At 33.9% G+C, this 20,955-nt stretch overlaps 1 protein-coding gene across 3 annotated transcripts in view; it reads right to left on the bottom strand.

Annotated features, from left to right (window-relative positions):
* Positions 1-8,831: 8,831 nt before the first annotated feature.
* Positions 8,832-20,955, bottom strand: part of NMD3 (NMD3 ribosome export adaptor) — a 31,195-nt gene continuing 19,071 nt past the window's right edge. For all 3 annotated transcript variants that reach the window (XM_077770537.1, XM_077770536.1, XM_077770538.1), the window contains 9 exons: positions 20,827-20,905; positions 19,795-19,891; positions 18,092-18,209; positions 16,742-16,887; positions 13,904-14,016; positions 13,092-13,164; positions 11,789-11,895; positions 10,656-10,726; positions 8,832-10,223 (listed from right to left, as the gene is read on the bottom strand). In XM_077770537.1, coding sequence (XP_077626663.1) covers positions 10,090-10,223; positions 10,656-10,726; positions 11,789-11,895; positions 13,092-13,164; positions 13,904-14,016; positions 16,742-16,887; positions 18,092-18,209; positions 19,795-19,891; positions 20,827-20,905 — 938 coding nt within the window. In that variant the 3' untranslated portion in view covers positions 8,832-10,089. The remainder of the gene's footprint in view (positions 10,224-10,655; positions 10,727-11,788; positions 11,896-13,091; positions 13,165-13,903; positions 14,017-16,741; positions 16,888-18,091; positions 18,210-19,794; positions 19,892-20,826; positions 20,906-20,955) is intronic.

The following is a 20,955-nucleotide window of genomic DNA, read 5'->3' as shown; positions in this document are numbered from 1 at the left end:
TAACCTCCACCACCTGCCCACAGCACCTTACAGAGCACTATTTAAAACCATTAAAACATATAATACAGAAAGGAGAATATATGGGGATGAACTCAAAATAGCTTTTGTACCCACTCAGAGTAACAGTGAAAATAGGAATGAAAAGTCAGGAGTCTGTAAGAGTACATCTACTGTCACCTGAAATCTAACTAACCCTAATTAAGCAAGTGAGAGAAAGAGAGGTTGCCTATTTCTATAATCTAAGAAAAAGTATTATCCATCAACAACTGCTTAATGAAACAAATTTTAAAGATGAAAAGATTATCAGTTAGTTATTGCCAATAATGCTGCATAAGAAACCATTCTAAAACTCAAGAGCTTAATAATAATCACTTATTCTCACACTCATGGGTTTATCAGCCATTTAGGATGACAGTGCCTTATTGTTCGATTCTGAGCCAAGTTGGGGAAGGTATATTCTTCTCATGCTGATGACAGAAAGACAAGAGCACAAGGCAAATAAGCTAAAGCATTTTAATCCTACCTTCTTACCATGTCTGCTAACATCCCAAGTCATAAAACCAAGTCCAAAGTTAAGGGGTGAAGAAATACATTCCACCACCATGAAGACAGGGCAAGTATAAAGCTATATATTAATACAGAGGAATTAAGAATTGTGACCAACAATTCAGTATACCACACACACAAGACTTGCTATGTCCCAAAATATTTCCTTCATTAGAACATGCCTTTTCTTAAGCCTTTGGTCCTCAACAAAAATGAAAACACTGTCAGAGGTAACACTTTATTTCATAACTATTTATTTATCACTTAGTATCAAACTATTTCTCATGAAAAGAGAAAAATGGCAAACATGACCAGGGGAGGCAAAGAGTAAGAGATTGGGGGAACAACTCCAAACTTATGCTATTCTACATATTTACCTAGGCTGAGAGTCTGTCTAACTATTCTCACAAAATAAAAAGACAAAATACCACAGTGGACCGCTACAATCAAAATACAGATTTTTTTAAAGATCCTCTTTGAAGTCACAATTCCACGTTCCAGACCATTTAGAGTACTACCACAGAAATCTTTCTGGGAACATTCCAGTGAGATTTGTACAGTATTTGTTTACACTGACACTCTTGAATCCAGACGAACATCGATTTATCTCAGCCTATCTCAAGTAGTCAGCCATTCAACATTATTCTGATCCAAATATATAAACACAGGAAAAGTACCACACATATTTTGTACTTCTTGAATACCACCCAATAAATTTCTTTCTGATTACAGTATACTTTCTTGGTATAGGTCCCCTGTCCACATGATTATTTACAAATACCATTTGTGCTATTATATACAATGAAATACCCTGGAGGAAGAAAACAATTTACTGTGTTAAACTGAACAGTCTGTGTTATTACTACAAAATCAGACTTCCGTGGTTAACTAATTAGCACTATACACATAAAATTTACCAAAGTTTAGAATTAGATGCAGGTTCTATCTGTATAAATAAGAAGTCTTGAATGACATGAACAACTCTCCCCACAAATCCCATTTACCATCTCTCCAATGCCACTAAGATCTGGTTTCCTATTTTATGGACAGACTTGAGAGGAATTAAAGTCAAACTATACCCAACAAAAATTTCTACCCATTTTTCAAATTATTCATAATCAGATAGTACTAACTATGTATTTGAGGACATATGCATTGTGCTATATCTGCACTGCCCTAAGAAAATATAAAGCCTAGTTAGAAAGAAAGACAAATACATAAAAAATAGTAATAAAAACTTACGAAGCATATAAAAACCAACCAAGTAGGACAGATAGTAATTGCTACAAAAGTTCAACAAACAGATCAGTGTGAACTGGGCCTCATCTGAGTTAACCTAGAAAACATTAAGTGAAAAGAGAGAACATGTCAAACATCAAGAATAGTAGAATATAAAAGAGATACTCCCATAAACTGTACCCCATGGGAGGTATCTTTCTGGAAAGGATTTTGTAATATATGCTAAGATTCTTATATACTCTTTGACACAATCATTTCCTAAGAAAATAATGAACAAAATGGAGAAATTTTTATGGGAGGTAGGTGGAGAAACCAGCCTGAAAATGCCCAACTTCAAAGACTAGCTAATCAAATGTTGGTGGTGTATCAGTCTATCAACTGGCTAATGCCACAGTAATGCTGTACAACAACCAAAAATCCTGGGGTGCCTGTTCTCACAGCAATGACAGAGGTCCAAGCCCTCTTAAGGCCTAAAATCAGAGCCTCCACCTCCTTCTAATCACCAAAGCCCAGAGCAAAAGGGCACTACAAAGTTACATCAGAGGTCAGGAAACTACAGGCCACAGACACCTGGCCCACTATCTATTTTTTTAAAATTTTTATTGGAATATAGCCACTCCCTTTCATTTACATATTGGCTATAGGTCATTCATGCTATGATAGCAGAGTGATTGTGACAGAGACCATAAGACCTGCAAAGTCTTAAATGTTTAGTATTTGGTCCTAGGATAAAGGTTATCAGTGAAGAATTAGGACTATTTCTGCAATCTAGCAGTGGAATATTGGTTTATTATTATATATGTTTAAGAATTTTTAATGGTGAGCGTGCCTGGGTGGCTGAGTAGGTTAAGCATCAGACTTCTGCTCAGGTCATGATCTCACTGTTCTTGAGTTTGAGCTGCATTGGGTTTCTGGTGTCAGCACAGAGCTTGCTTTGGACACTGTGTCTCCCTCTCTCTGTCCCGCACCCACTGGTTCTTTCTTCTCTCTCAAAATAAATAAACTTAAAAAAAAAGCAGTAAAATATACAATTGAAATAAACATTGAAAACATTCTTTAAAAANAAAAGTCGGACGCTTAACCGACTAAGCCACCCAGGCGCCCCTAAAAAGAAGAATTTTTAATGGCTTAGAAAAGACATAAAATATTGTTAAGATTAAAAAAACACTATATAGACAGTATGATCTCACCTCTATGTAATCATGTATAAGTACATGTATTACATGTAAAAAATTCATATACATATATTATTTTCATATATATTTTTAAAGACAAGGCACAGACTGGGAAAATACTTGCAAGATATATACCTGATAAAAAGGACTTGCATCCAAAATACACAAGAAGTCTTAAAACTTCACAATAAGAAAACAAACAACCAAGTTTAAAAATGGGCCAAAGATCTGAATAGACACCTCATCAAAGATATACAGATAGCAAATAAACATATAAAAAGATGTTCACTGCATTTGTCATCAGGGAACTGTAAATTAAAGTAAAAATGAGATACCACTACATACTATAATGGCTAAAACCCAAAAAACTGACAATACCAAATGCTGATAAGTATGTAGAGCAGCAAGAACTTTTTTGACTGTTGGTGGGGATGCAGAATGGTACAGCCACTTTGGAGGACAGTTTGGCAGCCTCTTCCTAAACTAAACATAGTGTTAACACAAGATCCAACAATCAGGCTCCTAGGTATTATCCAACTGATGTAAAAACTTATATGTGTATACAAAAACCTGCATATGGAAGTTTATTGCAGCTTTAATCATAAGCACCAAAAGCTGGAAATAACCAACATGAATGGATAGGTGAATAAACAAAGTATGTTACATCTATACTACGGGATATATTCAACAATAAATACAGCAAGCCACAAAAAGAAAGAACATTAAAGACATACTGCTAAGTGAAAGAAACCAGTATGATAGGCTACAGGTTATATGATTCCAATTATATGACACACTGGAAAAGGCCAAGCTACAGAGACAATAAAATGATCAATGGTTGCCAAGGGCTTGGAGTTCAGGATGAATTAGTAAAGTACAGGGTATTTTAAGGGCTGTAAAAACTATTTGGTATGATACTATAATGGTTGATGCACAGCATGAATTTGTCAAAGCCCACAGAACTTCACAGTACAAATAATGAATCTTCCTATATGCAAATTTTAAAAATGCATTTAGGCTAGGGGACTGAAAGCAGATTGTGACAAATAACTGCATTACAAATATATGAAACAAGCTCACCAAAGGGGATGGGGAGAAGGTGCTGATCTAAGTAACTCTAGAAATGAGTGCAGTCTGTAAGACTAAGGCAAAGGAACCATACATAAAACACAAGGTTTTTCATGGGATACAGGTATATACTAGAATTCAATAATTAAGTAAATGGATGGCAGATGATGGGAGCAATGGCCAAAGTTACAATTCAAACAAAATTAAGTAGCAGTAGATAACAACCCAAAATATAAAATAAATATTCATGAATCCATATTGCTATAAGTAAATGACTGAACAAATTACATGGGAGGAAAGAGACAAATCTCCAATACAGAAGTGTTTGAAATAATTTATATAGATATCTCATCCTTAAGGAGAGGAAGTAGGACTCACTACTTCTTAGGTATAGGCTGTACAGAGTGACTTCCTTCTAAAGTGTACATTATGGAAAGGTGGGGAAAAGAGTAGAGAAATCTTTGAGAAGCACTACCTCAGTCAGGTGATCAAGGCCAACATCAAAAGTGACTAATCAAGTTGACAGTATATGCCCTTGATATAATGTCATAAAAATAGCATTTTGCCTGTGGTCTTCCTCCCAATAACCCATAATCCCAGTCCTCTAAGAGAAAAACATCAAATTCCAATAGTGGGGTATCCTACAAAATATTTGACAAACACTCCTCAAAACTGTTAAGGTCCTCAAAAACAAGGAAAGTGGGAGAAATAGCCACTGCCAAGAGGAGACTAAGAAAAACATGCCAACTAAATGTAACATGGAGGGGTGTTTGGGGGTTTCAGTCAGTTAAGCATCCGACTCAATTTTTGGCTCAGGTAATGATCTCAGTTTTGAGACAGCCCCATATTGAGCTCCACGCTGAGCACGGGGCCTTGGGATTCTCTCTCCCTTTCTGCCCCTCCCTGGCTCTTGCCCATAGGCACATGCCTGTGTGTATTGTGTGTGTGTATCTGTACCCTCCTCCATCTCTCTCTCCCTCTCTCAAAAATAAATAAATAAACATTAAAAAAATAAATGTTAACATGGTATCCCAGATGGGATCTTAGAAAAGAAAAAGTACATTAAATAAGAACTAAAGATATCTAAACTATAGACTTTAGTTAATAATAATATAACAGTATTGACTCATTAAGTAATATAAGAAGCTGGGGGTGCCATGTGAACTCTGTACTATCCTCTCAATTTTTCAGAAGATCTAAAATCTACTAACAAAACATTAACAGTGATAATCTCTCTATAAGGAAAACATGGGTAATCTATGCTTTTGTCTTTATACTTCTCTGTATTACACACATTTTCTAGGATAAGCTCTATGCTGCTCTAAAAAGTCTATACATACAAGATTTGTGGTTTTTTTCAACGTGTTTAAATATTAAACACGGGAATTGTAATTATAAATTTTAAAAGCAAAGACTATTAAATAATTACAATTTGCTATGAATTGTATATAAGGAATTTTAAAATAGTTAAAAACAATTTTAACAATTATATGAGGAATTATTTTAACAATTATAGTGAACAGTATTACTCCTTTTTAAAATGTGAAGAAATGTGGGGTGTCAGGGTGGCTCAGTCTCAGGTAAGTGTCCAATTCCTGATTTCAGCTCAGGGTGAGTCGTCCTGCACAGTGCTTGGAACTCTCTCACTCCCTCTCTCTCTTCCCCTCCCCCACTCTCTCTCAAAACAAAAAAACTTAAAAATTAATAAAATAAAATGTGAAGATATAGAGCATCAGAAACTTTAAGTCATACAGCTAAGAGGTAGCAGGTAAACTGATTCCAAAACTTCCTTTTATTTCTACATAAGATAGCTTCCCCAGAATTACTTGTATAGTACTTCATCAGCTAATGCTGGTATATATATTATCTGAAAGCACTTCACAACAATGCTATGAAGTGAATTATAAAAAACCCTATTTATGTGAAACTGTGTTATAAGAAAAATGTGTGACAGGCACCACTGCAGTGCTAACTCCACCAAAAACATAAAATCTCCATCTGATAACACAACAAGCTGCATTACTATGTAAGAAACACCGTGGCTACCAAACCTACACCAAATAACTTTTAAGTACTTACAGAGATCTCGTTTTACCAGAAATTGTGAATCATACCTTTTTCCTAGGTAATAAGCAGTTCTTTCAAAGTGTCAAGTAAAGAACTAAAATTCAATATTCTCCACATACTACTTTGAAATTCAAAGAGATACTGAGGCTGACTTCTTGCTTTCATCAGGGCTTACCACCCCACTGCTCAAGTTATTTCAACATGTGACAGAATTGATAAACAGAATGAATAGCCTATATCTGTGCTTTTTATGATGCCATTTCGTGATTCCTTAATTCACAGGGTGACTCAACTAAGGCTGAGTAAACTGGTCTATTTTTAGGTAAATTAGTCTGTATCGTGAAACTAAGCCAAGAGCAGATTGCATGTGGGGCTTGAACAAGGAAAACCCAAAACCTGCCCTAACATTATAATATCAGTATCCATGAACAAGATCAAATATATATATGGAAAAGAGCCTGTTAAAAAGGACACAAAAGCCAGACTGATGGGGGTATCCACTGGCCAATAAAAATAAAAAATTCAACCAATAAAAAAACCAAACCACCCCTCTTCCAGAAACAGACAAAAGATCTGAATGGCCATTCTACCAATAAACATATATGGGTAACAAATAAGTACATGAGAAGATGCTTAACATAATTAGCCATTAGGGAGATGAAAATTAAAACCACAGAAAAACACCACCATCTACCTATCAGTCTGGCTTTAAAACAACCTGACACCACCAAGCAGTGGTGAGTATGCAGAATATCTGAAAAGTTCACACACTGCAGTTAAGAAACTAAAATGCCACAAACTACTTCAGAAAAAGAGTTTGGCAAATTTTTATAAAGTTAAATATATGTATACATTTATAGGACCCAACAATCCTATCCATATTTATTTACCTAAGTAAAATGAAAATCTATACAGAAATGTTCATAGTAGCTTTACTCCTAATCATCAAAACCTGGAAATTCAAATGTGCCTCAATAGGGGAATGGATAACTGGAACACCATATTACTCAAAGTGAAAAGAAACAAACCTTGGATGAATATATACACACCCTGGATGAATCTCAAGTGCACCACGCTGTGAAAACAGAGAGACTCAGAGGCTACAAACTGTATGATTTCATTTACATATTTTGGAAAAAACAAACCGTAAAGTCAGCGAACAGATCCAAAGTTGCAGGGGTTGGGGGTTGGTTAAGGACGAGGGAAGGGCTTGAAAACAAAGGGGTAGCAAAGGGAATTTTGGGGTGGGGGGTGCTGGAGGAATGATAAAATTGTTCTGGAATTTGTGGTGGTAACTGTATGAATCTACATGTATTAAAATTCATGGAACTGTATATCACAAAACTGAATTTCACTGTCTGTAAGTTAAAAATACATTTGAAAGGAAAAATCAGGGAAAATAATGATTATAAAGGAATAAATCCTCTAATTCCTTAAAACAGAAAACCAACTAACAACCTAAGAAAGCTTAGGGACATTTGGACTAATCAACAGCACAAGTCTCCTGATACAAATGCATTGAGAATTTGGTATTACTTCTGGGAACTTGGTATTACCTCTAGTCCTTCTAAAAGGGTTTATCCTAAATCTGATGATGAGAAACCATCAAACAAGGCTAAATTGGGGTCATTTTACAAAATGACTGGCTTGGACTCTTCAAAAATGCCAATTACCTAAAACAAAAACTCGAGAAATGGTCCAGATGAAAGTAGTCTAAAGATATGAGAACCCAGGGCAATGCACAATCTTAGATTTATTTTTTCTATAAAAGACTTTATAGGTGGGAACACTGACAATTTCAATATGGCCCAATGATTAGATATCACTATTGTGTCAATGTTAATTTTATGATTTTGATCACTGCCCTATGTTTATGTAAGAAAACCTAATTAGAAAGAAAGCAAATGAGGTAAGCTTTCGCATTTGACAAATCTGAGGGAAGAGTATCCAGGAATTCTTTGTACTATTCCTGTAACTTAGTCTGAAATTGTATCAAAACTGAAAGCAAATTATTGAAAAAAGCAACATCCCTTGGGCTAAAAATAACAGATCAAGTAATCTAAAGGATGAAATCAATATGAACCAACTTACTAAAATAGTCTAGGGAAAATGCTGGCACTTAGTCAGTATTGACTACAGAGGAGTGTCTAGTCCTGGCACTCCGCCTGGAGTTTTAGATTCTACTATGGCAAGGATTAGCTTGATGCTGTTAAATTATACAAGCAATTCTCCCTCAACTCTTTGCATGCTCATAAAATGACTTCCACCTATAAAACACTACCTTCAAGTGAAGATAACTTATCATACTGACTTAGAAATTACTCATATTTATAAATTGGGTTGTAAATCACCTTCTTGAAAGTTTGATCAATACCAGCCTTCCCAAATTGTATCAACTCTGGGACATGGACAAGAGTATTTGGGGACCCATAGCTTGTGAACTATGCTCTTAAAATGGTAAGTTTATCAAGGCTGTGTAACTCTGTGAGAGCTCTTGGCTATCATCTTTTCTAGCTATATTCCTTCACCTTGTCATAGCTTTCTTTCAACTAACAAGTTTTATTACTCATAAAGATGACATCAAAGAGAATAAAACTAAATAAGTACAGCAGGAAACTGTATTTTTAGTGGGAAAATCATATGACAAATACTTAAATAATTTCACCTGGGAAAACTGCATAAGATATTCTGTCATTTAAATATGACACTAATACAATCACTTCAAGAACACACAAAAAAGGGGAGAATGTTTTTATTTCATGTTTTTAAAGTCTTGACATACAAGAGGTAAACCAAACCACAAGTGAAAACTTTAACTAAATATGCAGACAGAATAGGAGCCACTATAAAAACTTCAGGCCTTTATACATAACTTCAGAACTGGGGAGTCTAATCTTAAAAAAAGTGAAGTGTTCCATTCAGCTCTTACTTAATTCCCTTATTTAGTGGTATACCCAGAGTTTAAGAATTAGCTCTTAGTTCTGGCATACTCAGTAAGTCTGATCTTGCTTATTGAAACAGGATCTTAATACTTCATTCTCAGAACATTTTAAAACTCAAGCCAATGCTTTACTTTCAAGGCTGTGGGAGGTATTTCTCATTCATGTCTGATTCATGGTTTCTTAAAGCATAAAGATCATTTTTATTATTTCATCATCTATATGCTGATTTCTAATATTCTTTTTGATGGTGATCTATTCAATGACAGAAACTTAATATAAAAAATTCTTTTCTCAATTTGAAAATGAAAAATCCTAAAAGCAAAAATGTTTGAAGTGACAGGAAAACATTTTTATGACATAAGCTACTGCTCTTAAGCTGCTAGCATGAGCAAAAAGTACAAATTTTTAGCTTTCAAGTAGTCTATGTTTGCTACAGATCCATATATATTTTAAATATATTTTCTTCTGCAATAAAAATTAAGATAATCCCCAATTTAACAGCTTTTGAATATGTTAACATTATAAATAAAATAGATTAGCTTCCCCTGAATGTCCAGTAATAAACTGAACCCCAACTTACCTACCCCAATGACATAAAAGTGATCTAAAGTGGATCAAAGTGCATAACAAGTTCATACTAAAAATGATTCTTCATATGCTCTTTTACTAAAGCAATCAATGCAAAATGAATGTAAACGCTTATTTTAGGCTTCAAGATTTAGGTAACCTCCAAATAATCACAACTTTTAAGATTTGAAACCCAGTGCTACATGCAAAAATAGTAGGGTCTCCTAAAAAGGCAAACTTTTATAAAATTCCACATGCAAAAGGGCCTAAATATCAGTAATAATTACATTCTCCATAATCTTTTATCTAAAACTTCAAAACCATCAATCTCTTTCAGTGCTCTGAATAAGCGATGAAAATAATCCTATTTATTCAAGTTTAAATTTCTCCTCTCTCAATATGGAAGCACAAATGCAATAGACAATAAAAGTTATTTTGTCCAACACCCTAAGCCTACAGATACGAAAATCATCTACAACCTAATGTCATTGTGTCATCATCGATTCACCTTCTTCACCAGTAGCATCTTGGGAAATGTGAAGGTCTTCAAGCATCTCAGCCAGACTAATTCGAGGTGCTCCTTCATCATCTGTGTCACTTTCCACAGGAATGGCTGAATCTAAAAAATTACAAGGAGGATTTCAAATACAAATCTGAAAATATACAAACTGCCTGTCCCTACCATCTTTACTATTATTTAAACATATCATATTAGCAGTTCTTGTACCATATCTAGAGCAGGCATTTATATTCACTGAATGACTGAACTAAATAAACATATGAATAAATATCCGTTGGTATAGGGATCAGGAACTTGAAGGGTCATGCTAAGATACAATGATATCAAATGTGATAAAGCAAACAACATTTTAATAAGTCCTACTGTTCTGCAAGTATTTTTATTTTTTGTGAATGTTTAATTAGAGAACTTTTAAAAACACACAGTAAAAGTCATCTATTGAATGAAAGTTTAAGACACCAAAATACTTATACTGGGGTAACATAAAAAACAAAAGATGCAACTTATATTAGACAATCCTACAACACTAACCTCTATAAATGTTTACATTTTTTCTAATTGCCTCATCATCTTCAAGATCTTCAAGGAAATCTTGGTATTGCCTACAGAAGAATAAAGAAACATTTACATATTTCATTTTTACCAAGACAGTATGGAGTTGTGTTTTCTTCATTTTCAGCACTAAGATAAATGTGTTCCATGTATTAAATTCCTTAAAAATAATACCTGAAGGTCAAATATGGATGTTAATTAAATACTCTGACAAGTTTAAAAAAATATTTTCCTTCAAAATTACATGACAAATACACAATTGGGGTGCCTGGGTGGCTCTTGGACTTAAGCATCCAACTCCTGATTTTGGTTCAAGTCATGATCTCAGTTTGTGAGTGTGAGCCCTGCATTTGGCCTACACTGACAGCATGGAGCCTGATTGAGATTCTGTATCTCCCTCTCTCTCTCTGCCCCTCCGGTGCTCACACTCTCTCTAAAAGTAAATAAACTTTAATGTCCCTCCCCTCAAGTCTTATGGCCAAGTTAAAATACATGCACTTTTAAGTCTATAGATGAAATAATCAAATATGTACTTATAATATCTAATTTAACATTATATATTTATAAATACTTATTTTAAATTACATGAGACTATATTTTGGAAATATTGCTATTTCCCACTTACATTTCATAACACAATTTTATTTAAACTCTTCATTTTTTTAGAAAGTGTCTTCACCATCATTAAGATCATTTTTCAATCATCCAATACAATTTTCTAAAACCCAACATCTTCATGCCTCCTTAAGTTGTTTGAAAAACAGAAATTTGATATTAAAGGGCTATTTTCTTTTCATCCCAAGTCATAAGTACTCACTTGCTATTTGTGATATCCACAACGTATTACTAATGTTAACTTTTCAAATGCATTGTTTACAATGATGCTGTAATTCTCAGGTCAAAACCCAGGAAATAATAATCAAATCTGTTAAGTATCATTATATCCTCCTACACTGATTTGATATCCTCTTATACTGATTCAATTAACACAGAAAGAATACAAAATTAATATTGAATGGAATAATCAAGGGATGACTATATATAAAAACTATAAAGATTTATTACAAGGGTTTCCTTTTAGACAACATATAAGGTTTAAAGAAAAGTAGGACCTTTCATCATCTGTATCCATGTTTTCTCTATCTCTTGCAAGCTCTTTCAGTTTCCAGTTTCTACGACGCTGACGTTTGGTACGGTCATAGCTCTTCTTGATTAACACCTGAAAGTAAAATAAATATATGCAGTTACAAAAAATGGTAACTAAATAATGGGGCCTCAAAGTTCAACAAAGTTAAAAAATGAAAGATTCTGAGAATGCCAAAAAGTCACCAAACTGATGAGTGGTTACATCTTAGGGGAAAAAAGTAGGGATCAAGAGGCAGGGTCAAGAGAACTTTTTAACATTTTTCTTCATGTACTTAGTATTTTGTGAGAAGCATTCAGCCATTATTTGCATAACTGTTATAATTTACTAATGAAATTTTGCAGTGACTAAAAATTAAACTGCTTTTTTATACCAAATATTTTAAATTTCAATGTCTTAATCATCCTGAAATATTATCACAGGCAGAATTTTTCCTTTTAGTACTACTAATAAGTACTTAAAGAAGTACATATATCTTTCACAAATGTATGTCCTATGACAGTTTGAAAAATTGTGGAATGAATATAATTTTACACAGTGCAAAATCTTGTATGACTGTCTTCATCTCCTCTTACAACCTTGTTAAACTCTATCTAAACTATGCTTCTATTTCTTAATTAATAAAAGCACAACTGGGTGGTGAGAAGGGGAGTCCTTCTTATATCATGACTTTATTTTTGCCCACAGCTAAAGAGATTAGTGTTTATTTTAAAGAATAAGGCAAGCAGGAGATAGAGTCTTTCCCATTTCACATTCACTCTTGTTTATGATTCTAATAAACTCATGTTAGTATTTAACAGTTTTTTTTTTTTAAGAAGTGACATTCTTTCTCTAAGACCCAACACCTGAAAGATTATTTTCAATTGCAATTATATTTAAGCCTGAATAATCTAAATGATGGTTTAAATTCTAAATGCTTTAACTGAACAACATATAAAATAAGCTAAGCCTAAAAGAATGAATCTACATTAAGTTCTAACGGTCATCATTTTTATCTGAAAATTTATTTTTGCTCTACAGATGGTATCAAGCCATTCTGACAGAGAATGCAAATTTGATTACAGGATTTTAAGAGCAACAAAAAAACTCAATAAATCTTGGATTTTCTCCTCAAAGACACATGATTAAGCATAAAGGCTTTGCCATACACCTTAACTGCAATTTCAAAAGAAACCTCTAAATAGATTTTATTTTCAAAAATGTGAACTCCTGCATCTTACCCATAAGAGTTATCAATCCTCTTTAACATAGGAAAAAATCTAAAGCCTTACCACGTCTGGGACTCTATCTGAGTTCATTTTGTTGACATACTCATCATTTAAGTTACAGTTGGCCAAATCAAATCTGAAATAAAAATCAACACTTAATGACAGAAACATTTATGCTTTCCACATAACTTTTTATTTTATGGAATTTAGAGTTCCTAACATTAACATTTAACATGCTTTTCCACGTTAAAAGTTTTGCAGTTTACTATACAGTGAGCATGCCTTTATAGATACTGGTAAAAACAATAATGCACTGCTATCTGTGAGTTTCATGTATTATCCATGACTGTCCACCTTACCATATACTTGTAAAAGAATCCAGACAGACACAGATCAGTATAACATTAAGAATTCAGTTAGATGGTTCCATTTAGTTTACTAAAAAAAAAAGATTCTTTAAAAAAATGGAGTAACTATGAGCTTTTATCCAATCCAGTTTAATTTAGTTACCAATAAGCGAAATGTAAAGCTTCTAAACTCTTAAATTCTTTTTTGGAATAAACAACTTCAGTATTTTAGATGGCTTTGCTGGATTCCAAAGAAAATTTACAATGCCAATTGCCAGTTTAAAATACTATAGTATTTATAGTGGCACCTGGGTGGTTCAGCTGGTTAAATATCTGACTTAATTTCAGCTTAGGTCATGATCTCAGGGTCGTGAGTTTAAGTCACACTTTGGGCTCCATGCTGCACTGGGCATGAAGCCTCCTTAAGATTCTCTCTCCCCCTCTCCATCTGACCCTTCCCCACTCATGTGGGCATGCTCACACCCAGAAGAGAAAAGAAAAAAGAAAACACTATAAAATAATACAAACCCCAATACCAGGTCTCCAGGATTTAGAAGATGTCCCAAATGAGTGCGACAAAAGTACTGTTTATCTGTATTCATTTCGGATGTTTTCTGTACCCAGACTTCCCCAAGGGTATGCTTGACAGGAAAGAAAATGCACTCTTCAATAACCAAGTATAACTCGAAATGTATCTCACAAAAATTATACACAATGTTGATTTTGGTTTTCTAATTTTCATTATAAAGAAAGTAACTTTATTTTTCAGATCTCTGAAACACTGTCAAAACTAAAATATTACTGTATTGGATATAGACTCAAGGAATACATAAATGTTTAAGATTTTATTTTATAAAACATTAACAATGTCACCTCAACACAAACATCATATATAGAATTTTCAAAACAAATGTTTTCACAGGGAGATAGGCAATACAAAGAGCAAGAATAATAACTGAAAAAGTAAAGGAATCTTAACTCTGGAAAATATCCAAAGCAACAAAAATTTTACACATAAGTTTAAAAAAAAAAAAAGGTTCAGACAAAACATTCTAGCAATCCCAGTGGTGGCACTACTACTACCACTACTGCTGCTGCTGCTGCTGCTGCTACTATAGAAACCAAATCTTTATGAAATTAATTTTTAGATGTCTACTATTTGAGCTCTAACCCTCTTTTTTCTTTAATATTTGATGCAGAAACAACATTCCAAGCTTGAAATTTTAAACTAGAAAAGGATTAAAGTCCCTTTCCAAGACAGACTTTACAAGCAATATAACTGGCATTTCAAATTTCTAGGCTGAATTAAGTATAGCATTTGCCAATACTTCTTACTAACAAAAAGAGACCTAGGTAAAGCGGGAACAAGAGGAAAATAATTAGGAGTAATAAATCGAGGAATTGAGGAATCTCAGAGAGGTGAAAAGTAGATGGAAAAACTGAAAAATGATAGGTCCCAGATTTAGGAAAGAACTGAGGGAAAAAATTACTAGTTTCTTCAAAACGAAACATGTGTTGGGGCGCCTGGGTGGCTCAGTTGGTTGATCGTCTGACTTCGGCTCAGGTCGTGATCTCAGAGTTCGTGGGTTCGAGCCCCATGTCAGGCTCTGTGCTGACAGCTGGCTCAGAGCCTGGAGCCTGCTTCTGATTCTGTGACTCCCTCTCTCTGACCCTCCCCTGCTCACACTGTCTGTCTCTCAGTCTCCAAAATAAATGAATAAATAAATTAATTAATTTAAAACAACTACAAAAAACCCCACTAAACATGTGTTACCATATGATATGACAAAACGTGCTCCTTGGTAGTTACTTACCCAAAGGAGTTGAAAACTTACATCTACACAAAACTGAAAACACAAGGATGTTTATACAACTTTATTTATAATTGTCAAAACTTGGAAGCAGCCAAGATGTCCTTCACTACATGAATAGGCAAACTGTGGTAAATCCACACAATGAAATGTTATTTGGTACTTAAAGATTATATCCTGCCAACTCTATAACATTCTGGAAAAAGCAAAACTACAGAGTAAAAACATCAGTGATTGACAGGGATTAGGAGAGAGGGAAGGATGAACAAGCAGCACACAGAGGATTTTCAGAGCAGGGAAAATAAGTTACATAAATCCCTTTATGACACTATAGTGAGGGACACATGTCATTATACATTTGTCTAAACCCAAAAAATGTACATTAAGAGAGAAACATAATGTAAACTATGGACTTGGCATGGTTATCATGTATCAATGTAGATTCATCAATTGTAACAAATGTACCACTCTGATGGGAGAATACTGGTAACGGAGGCTATCACATGTATGAAGGCAGGGAGTACATGGGAAATCTCTTATTCCTCATAATTTTGTGGTGAACCTAAAGCTATTCTAAAAAAGTACAATTCTTTCAAAAACATTTTTTTAAAAATTCAGGAGCTCCCACTTGCTAAATATGGAGCAACGTGAATGGGAAGAAAGAAGGAAGAAAGGCAGGCTAATAACAAAGGGAAAATAAATCATAATTGTTACAATGAAGAGATCTGGCTATCAGTGAAACACCCAAACACTACTATCACTTTATATATCGTAAAAGGTACACAGCAACACTTCTGAAATGTTCTGGCCAAAAATAACCTAAGTTTAAGAAAATCTTTTAGATCACTTTTCATTAAAAGAAATTAAGAAGAAAGCTAAATGACATCATGAGAAAACAGTAAGAGATCCATAAGATAAATGCCCTAGTTGCCTTGGAAGTTGATTATCATGAAAGAGAAAAAGAAAAAAAAAAAGAAAAAAAGAAAGAATGGATTAAGTAAAAAATTTAAGAGGTATAATAGTCAATTCAATACATGGTCCTCAGCTGGGTACTACTTTGAACATAAAAGGCATTTTGGGACAAACAAGGAAATCTGAATATAAACTATATATAAATGATAATACTTTGATTCTGTAGAAAAATGTTGTTTTAGAGATGCATTCTGAAGTATTCAGTAATTAGTGATAATATAACATCTTAAATTTAAAATGTTTGAAAACTTTTAGTCAGAAAAGGTTTGCCTGTCATTTGGTCCTTCTATACAAAAGTAAAGCAAAGAAATGCTTTTTCACAATAAACATTTTTTAAAATGTTCACAACATTAAAGAGAAAAATGAATCTATCAGATTAAGTCTAATAAATTTCACCACAATGACCACATATTAAAAACAAGTAACATACAAATATGGAATGCATTTGTAACCTAATGAGGTGTTACCTTTATCTGGAATCACATTTTGGAATTACTAAAAACTAAAAAACATAAAAATAATACAAGAGAGGGACCAAAACAATGAACTGGGGAGAAAAAAAGATGGGCAGGACAGAACTTACCTTTTTTGATATCATTCCAGCACCTGCATTGCGTTTTAAATCTCGGACTATGCTGCATTCCATCACAATAAATTCCTCTAGCTGTTTGGGATGGCATAAACTATTGAAAGGGTTACTCCAGAAAGTGCTTCCATCAATATCCGCAACTAAGTATAAACACAGAACATCAAAGACCAACAGAAATGAAGTATTTCAAAAGCCATCAAATGTGCTAATGAAGAAGTTGGTATCTATGAACTGGGAAGCATGAGGTCAACAGACCACAGTGGCAACTCTCTAGGTCGTCATTTACTCCTATAAATCAGCCCCAAACTTTTCACAGCACAAGAAGAGTTTCAGGTGTCAGTTATATCTTAGGTAGTTACTATCATCAAAATCCCGCAGAGCTAAGTGCCTTGAAAATAAGATAAGATCCATTCAGTTATATACTTGTTTCATGTGCTGGCACATGAATGTTAGAAATGTTATCAATCATCTTAGCTGTTTATGGGAAGTAAAGTTCTACCTGACAGATGTTCATCCCAATACTGCAAACATAATTTTGAATTATGACTTCTAATTGACAAGGATAATAAAGGACTCTCTAAAAACTATAAACTCAACTTTTTATAATAGAAAACTTATAGGAAATAAGTGAAAAAGATCAAGGAGGAGGAGATGCAAGCAAGTACTGAGACTTGCATCTCCTATCAATGTGAGATCTTTAAAAATTAGTTTTCATAGGGGTGCCCGGGTGGCTTAGTCAGTTAAGTGTCCGACATCAGCTTGGGTCATGATCTCGTGGTTCGTGGGTTTGAGCCCCACGGTGGGCTCTGTGCTGACAGGTCAAGCTCGGACCCTGCTTCAGATTTTGTGTCTCCCTCTCTCTGCTCCTCCCCAGCTCATGCTTTATCTCTCTCTCTCTCAAAAATAAAAATTAGTTTTTATAAAAGGAAATGTTAAAAATTATGTGATAATGATGAGATTAGTTAAAATTTATATTTAAACTAAATGTTTTACTGCATTACTAAGAAGTCAAATGTTCCAAACTTTGAAATATTTGCTAAACGCTAAACTTGGCAATGAACTTAAGTATCACAAAAATTAAATGACATAAGTCAATTTCAGTAAAAATATATGAACTAGAATTAGTAAATTTTTTAAAGTTCACAGACTTGTTTCTCCAAATAAAAAATATAAGGTGTTACTAATCAAAAGCTTTAAAAATGCCACTATTTTGTAAGAACTAACTTGCAGTAAAACTCCCAACTGTTTTGCATAACAAATATTACTGAGAATGTTTGATAAAATTAATAAATTATTACTGCTTGCTGGACAAAACCGTCAAGACAAATATTTCCTAAAACTTACCTTGAAGGGTATTTGGATCTATGAGATGGATGGCGCTAGTTACTCGAATACACACACAAATCTGGTTCATATTTCCCAGGCTTTGTGCCAGTCTCGGAGACAGACAAACAACATTATCCTAGGCATAAGAACTAACAGTTAGAGTGAAGCAAATCCTAAATAACTATCTCCAATAAACACTCATCCATATAAGCCTGATCCAAGTGTATATGCCCAAACCAAAATGTTATTTTTAATTCTATTTATCAACAAAGAGCCTAAAGGAAAGAATCAAATCTTAGAGAAATAGAAAATAAGTTATTCTTAAGATGGGAATATCTATTGTAATAAACATGCTTTAAAAGTATTTTTTCAGATCTTATTCACCGAGCTATTAAGTTTATTTCAATTTTACTGAAGTGTGAATGCTTACTGCTCCATGGTAGTACAACATACATTCTAAAGTATTATAAACAGCAGGAGAGTGACTTTCTAAATCTACTTGTGATTTCTTTCAAATTCCATAAAAAACAAATTTCAGAGGAGCCACATGTTTCTTCTCTATCATGGCTACATGCACCAGTACGTAATCAAAGACTTAATGCCCAAAAAGCACATATGTCCATGTATACATTAGAAAATATTATCAGCAATGTAGTTATCTGTTTTTAAATTGTATTAAAATACAAAAGGGATCTGGATTATATTTTAAGCTGTATTCATAATCATAGTCTCCTCCACTGAAGGAGCACTCTATGCATCCCTAATAGAACCTAGTCCAGTACTTTGTTTTTAATTTAGTAAGTCTCCAAATATTAATGAAAATACTCTTTGACATTGTGTAAAAATATTCACTATCTGGCCTTTTACAGAAGTTTGTTAATCCTGTTTTGCTTTTTTTTTTTTAAAGTAGCCTCCATGACCAACGGCGGGGGGGGGGGGGTGGCTAACTCACAACCCTGAGATCAAGAGTCACATGCTGTACCAATGGAGCCAGCCAGGTGTACATGCTGACCCTGTTTTAGGCTATCATTTCATCCTTTTACCACATACTACACCATAAATTAGTGAAAGTATCTTTATAGATTTAGAATCATTTGCGTAGGCATAAATCCTGGCTTTTTCATTTTGTAGTTATGTAACTCTGGGCAAGTCATCTAATCTCCCGAACCTTCACTTTTCTCATGTTCAAAATGATGATATGATTTACTTCAGTTATAATGGGATGTGAAGAAGTGAAATATACTCAAATATATTAACTTTATATGGAATGGTCACAATTAATTATGGCACTTAAATCACAAAAATGATTCTATCATCTCATTTTCACCATACTGTTTAATTTCATCATGCCAAAATCCATTTTGCGCACATTCTACAAAATGGTTCACTGATACTTTTTTTAATGTCATTTCCTGTATTCAAATTTTCATAATACTTTTTGTGTGTCTACTAGGATCACAAATTTTAAGAAATATGAACATTAAAAAGCTTCAAGTAGGCCTTTTAATTAGTACACCAAAAAGATGGGTATGCCAATTTACAATTTGAGCATGATTATTTTTTAACATCTTTTTAACATGATTGCGTATGTCACAAAGGAATCCTTTAAAAGTTACTCTAAATTTTTAACCAATCTCAGAAGAAACTCAGAAGTTATTACATATAAACCAATTAATTACTTGTACTCTTTTATAGACATGAATTAAATGAGGAAAAAGTACCTTGCAAATTGGAACAATTTCCACAGAAAAAGTGCTTTTGTAATTGTATGTGTTACTGTGGATATCCTGAGAGATCAGTCTCTGTGAGGCTTTGTGTCTGTTAAGAAACAAAGTTTATAATAATATAAAACCAAAGGTCCCTACTTATACAGTCTAGGGAATATGAATTTTTATCAAATCAATTCATCACTGTCCAAGGTCCGAAACAGCTTCCTGATGCCTGTATTATGGCAAAGCCTAATTTCATCCACTTACACTTCAAAACCTTCATCAATCAAACTGTACTCTACCTCTTTTCAATTTTATCTACTCAAAACCTCCAAAACATGCCCTTGGCTCAGACCAATGTAGTCTATATATAGTATCCATTAAAAGTGACACTAATGTCCACCACAAGTTTTTGTTCACACTAATCTCACCTTTCACCATACTCTACTTCTCAAAATTTCCCATTTTAGGAGCTTCAGGCTTTCTTCTATCATGAAGCTTCTCCCCAAAGCCCTCTACTCCCATCTTTCTTTTGTCTTATTTAAATACATTCAATCAAAGGTTTAGCACTATACTACTTATCACAGGGTGAGGTCTAATTCCCAAAGAGATTCTTATATAGTCTTTGGCTAATAATTCCTTTAAAGTGGTTAGTGCAACAGATGCTTACTAATTAGGTAAGTATTCTTACTACAGCTATTTTTTTTTAATTTTTAAAGTTTACTTTATTTATTTAAGAGAGAGAGGGAGAGAAAGCTGGGAAAGGGCAGAGCAAGAGGGAGAGAGAGAAGAGAGAATCCCAAGCAGGCTCTGCCTTGTCAGCATGAAGCTCAACTTGGGGCTCACTCTTAAGAACCATGAAATCATGACCTGAGCCAAAATCAAGAGCCAGACACTTAACTGACTGATCCACCCAGAAGCCCCTTCGACTACAGTTTTAAATAATTTAACATAAAAGAGAAGCAGTCTAAGCCTGAAGAATGGATGTGACCTACATCCATTCTCAGATCCTTGGACTTAATCACAGTTAGGTTCAGAACATACCTACAGGGAACTGTACACTGAAGAAATTCTACCATCTTCTGAGCATGCTGTTTTGAGGAATAATAGAAATCCAGCCCATCTTTAAAAAGAAAAGAAAAGGAAAGCCACGTGAAAATCATTCTGCAAATA

The sequence above is a fragment of the Crocuta crocuta genome, unplaced genomic scaffold (assembly GCF_008692635.1).
Source record: "Crocuta crocuta isolate KB4526 unplaced genomic scaffold, BGI_CrCroc_1.0 scaffold226, whole genome shotgun sequence".
Classification (NCBI taxonomy): Eukaryota; Metazoa; Chordata; class Mammalia; order Carnivora; family Hyaenidae; genus Crocuta; species Crocuta crocuta.
This window is presented reverse-complemented; position numbering and strand designations above follow the sequence as displayed.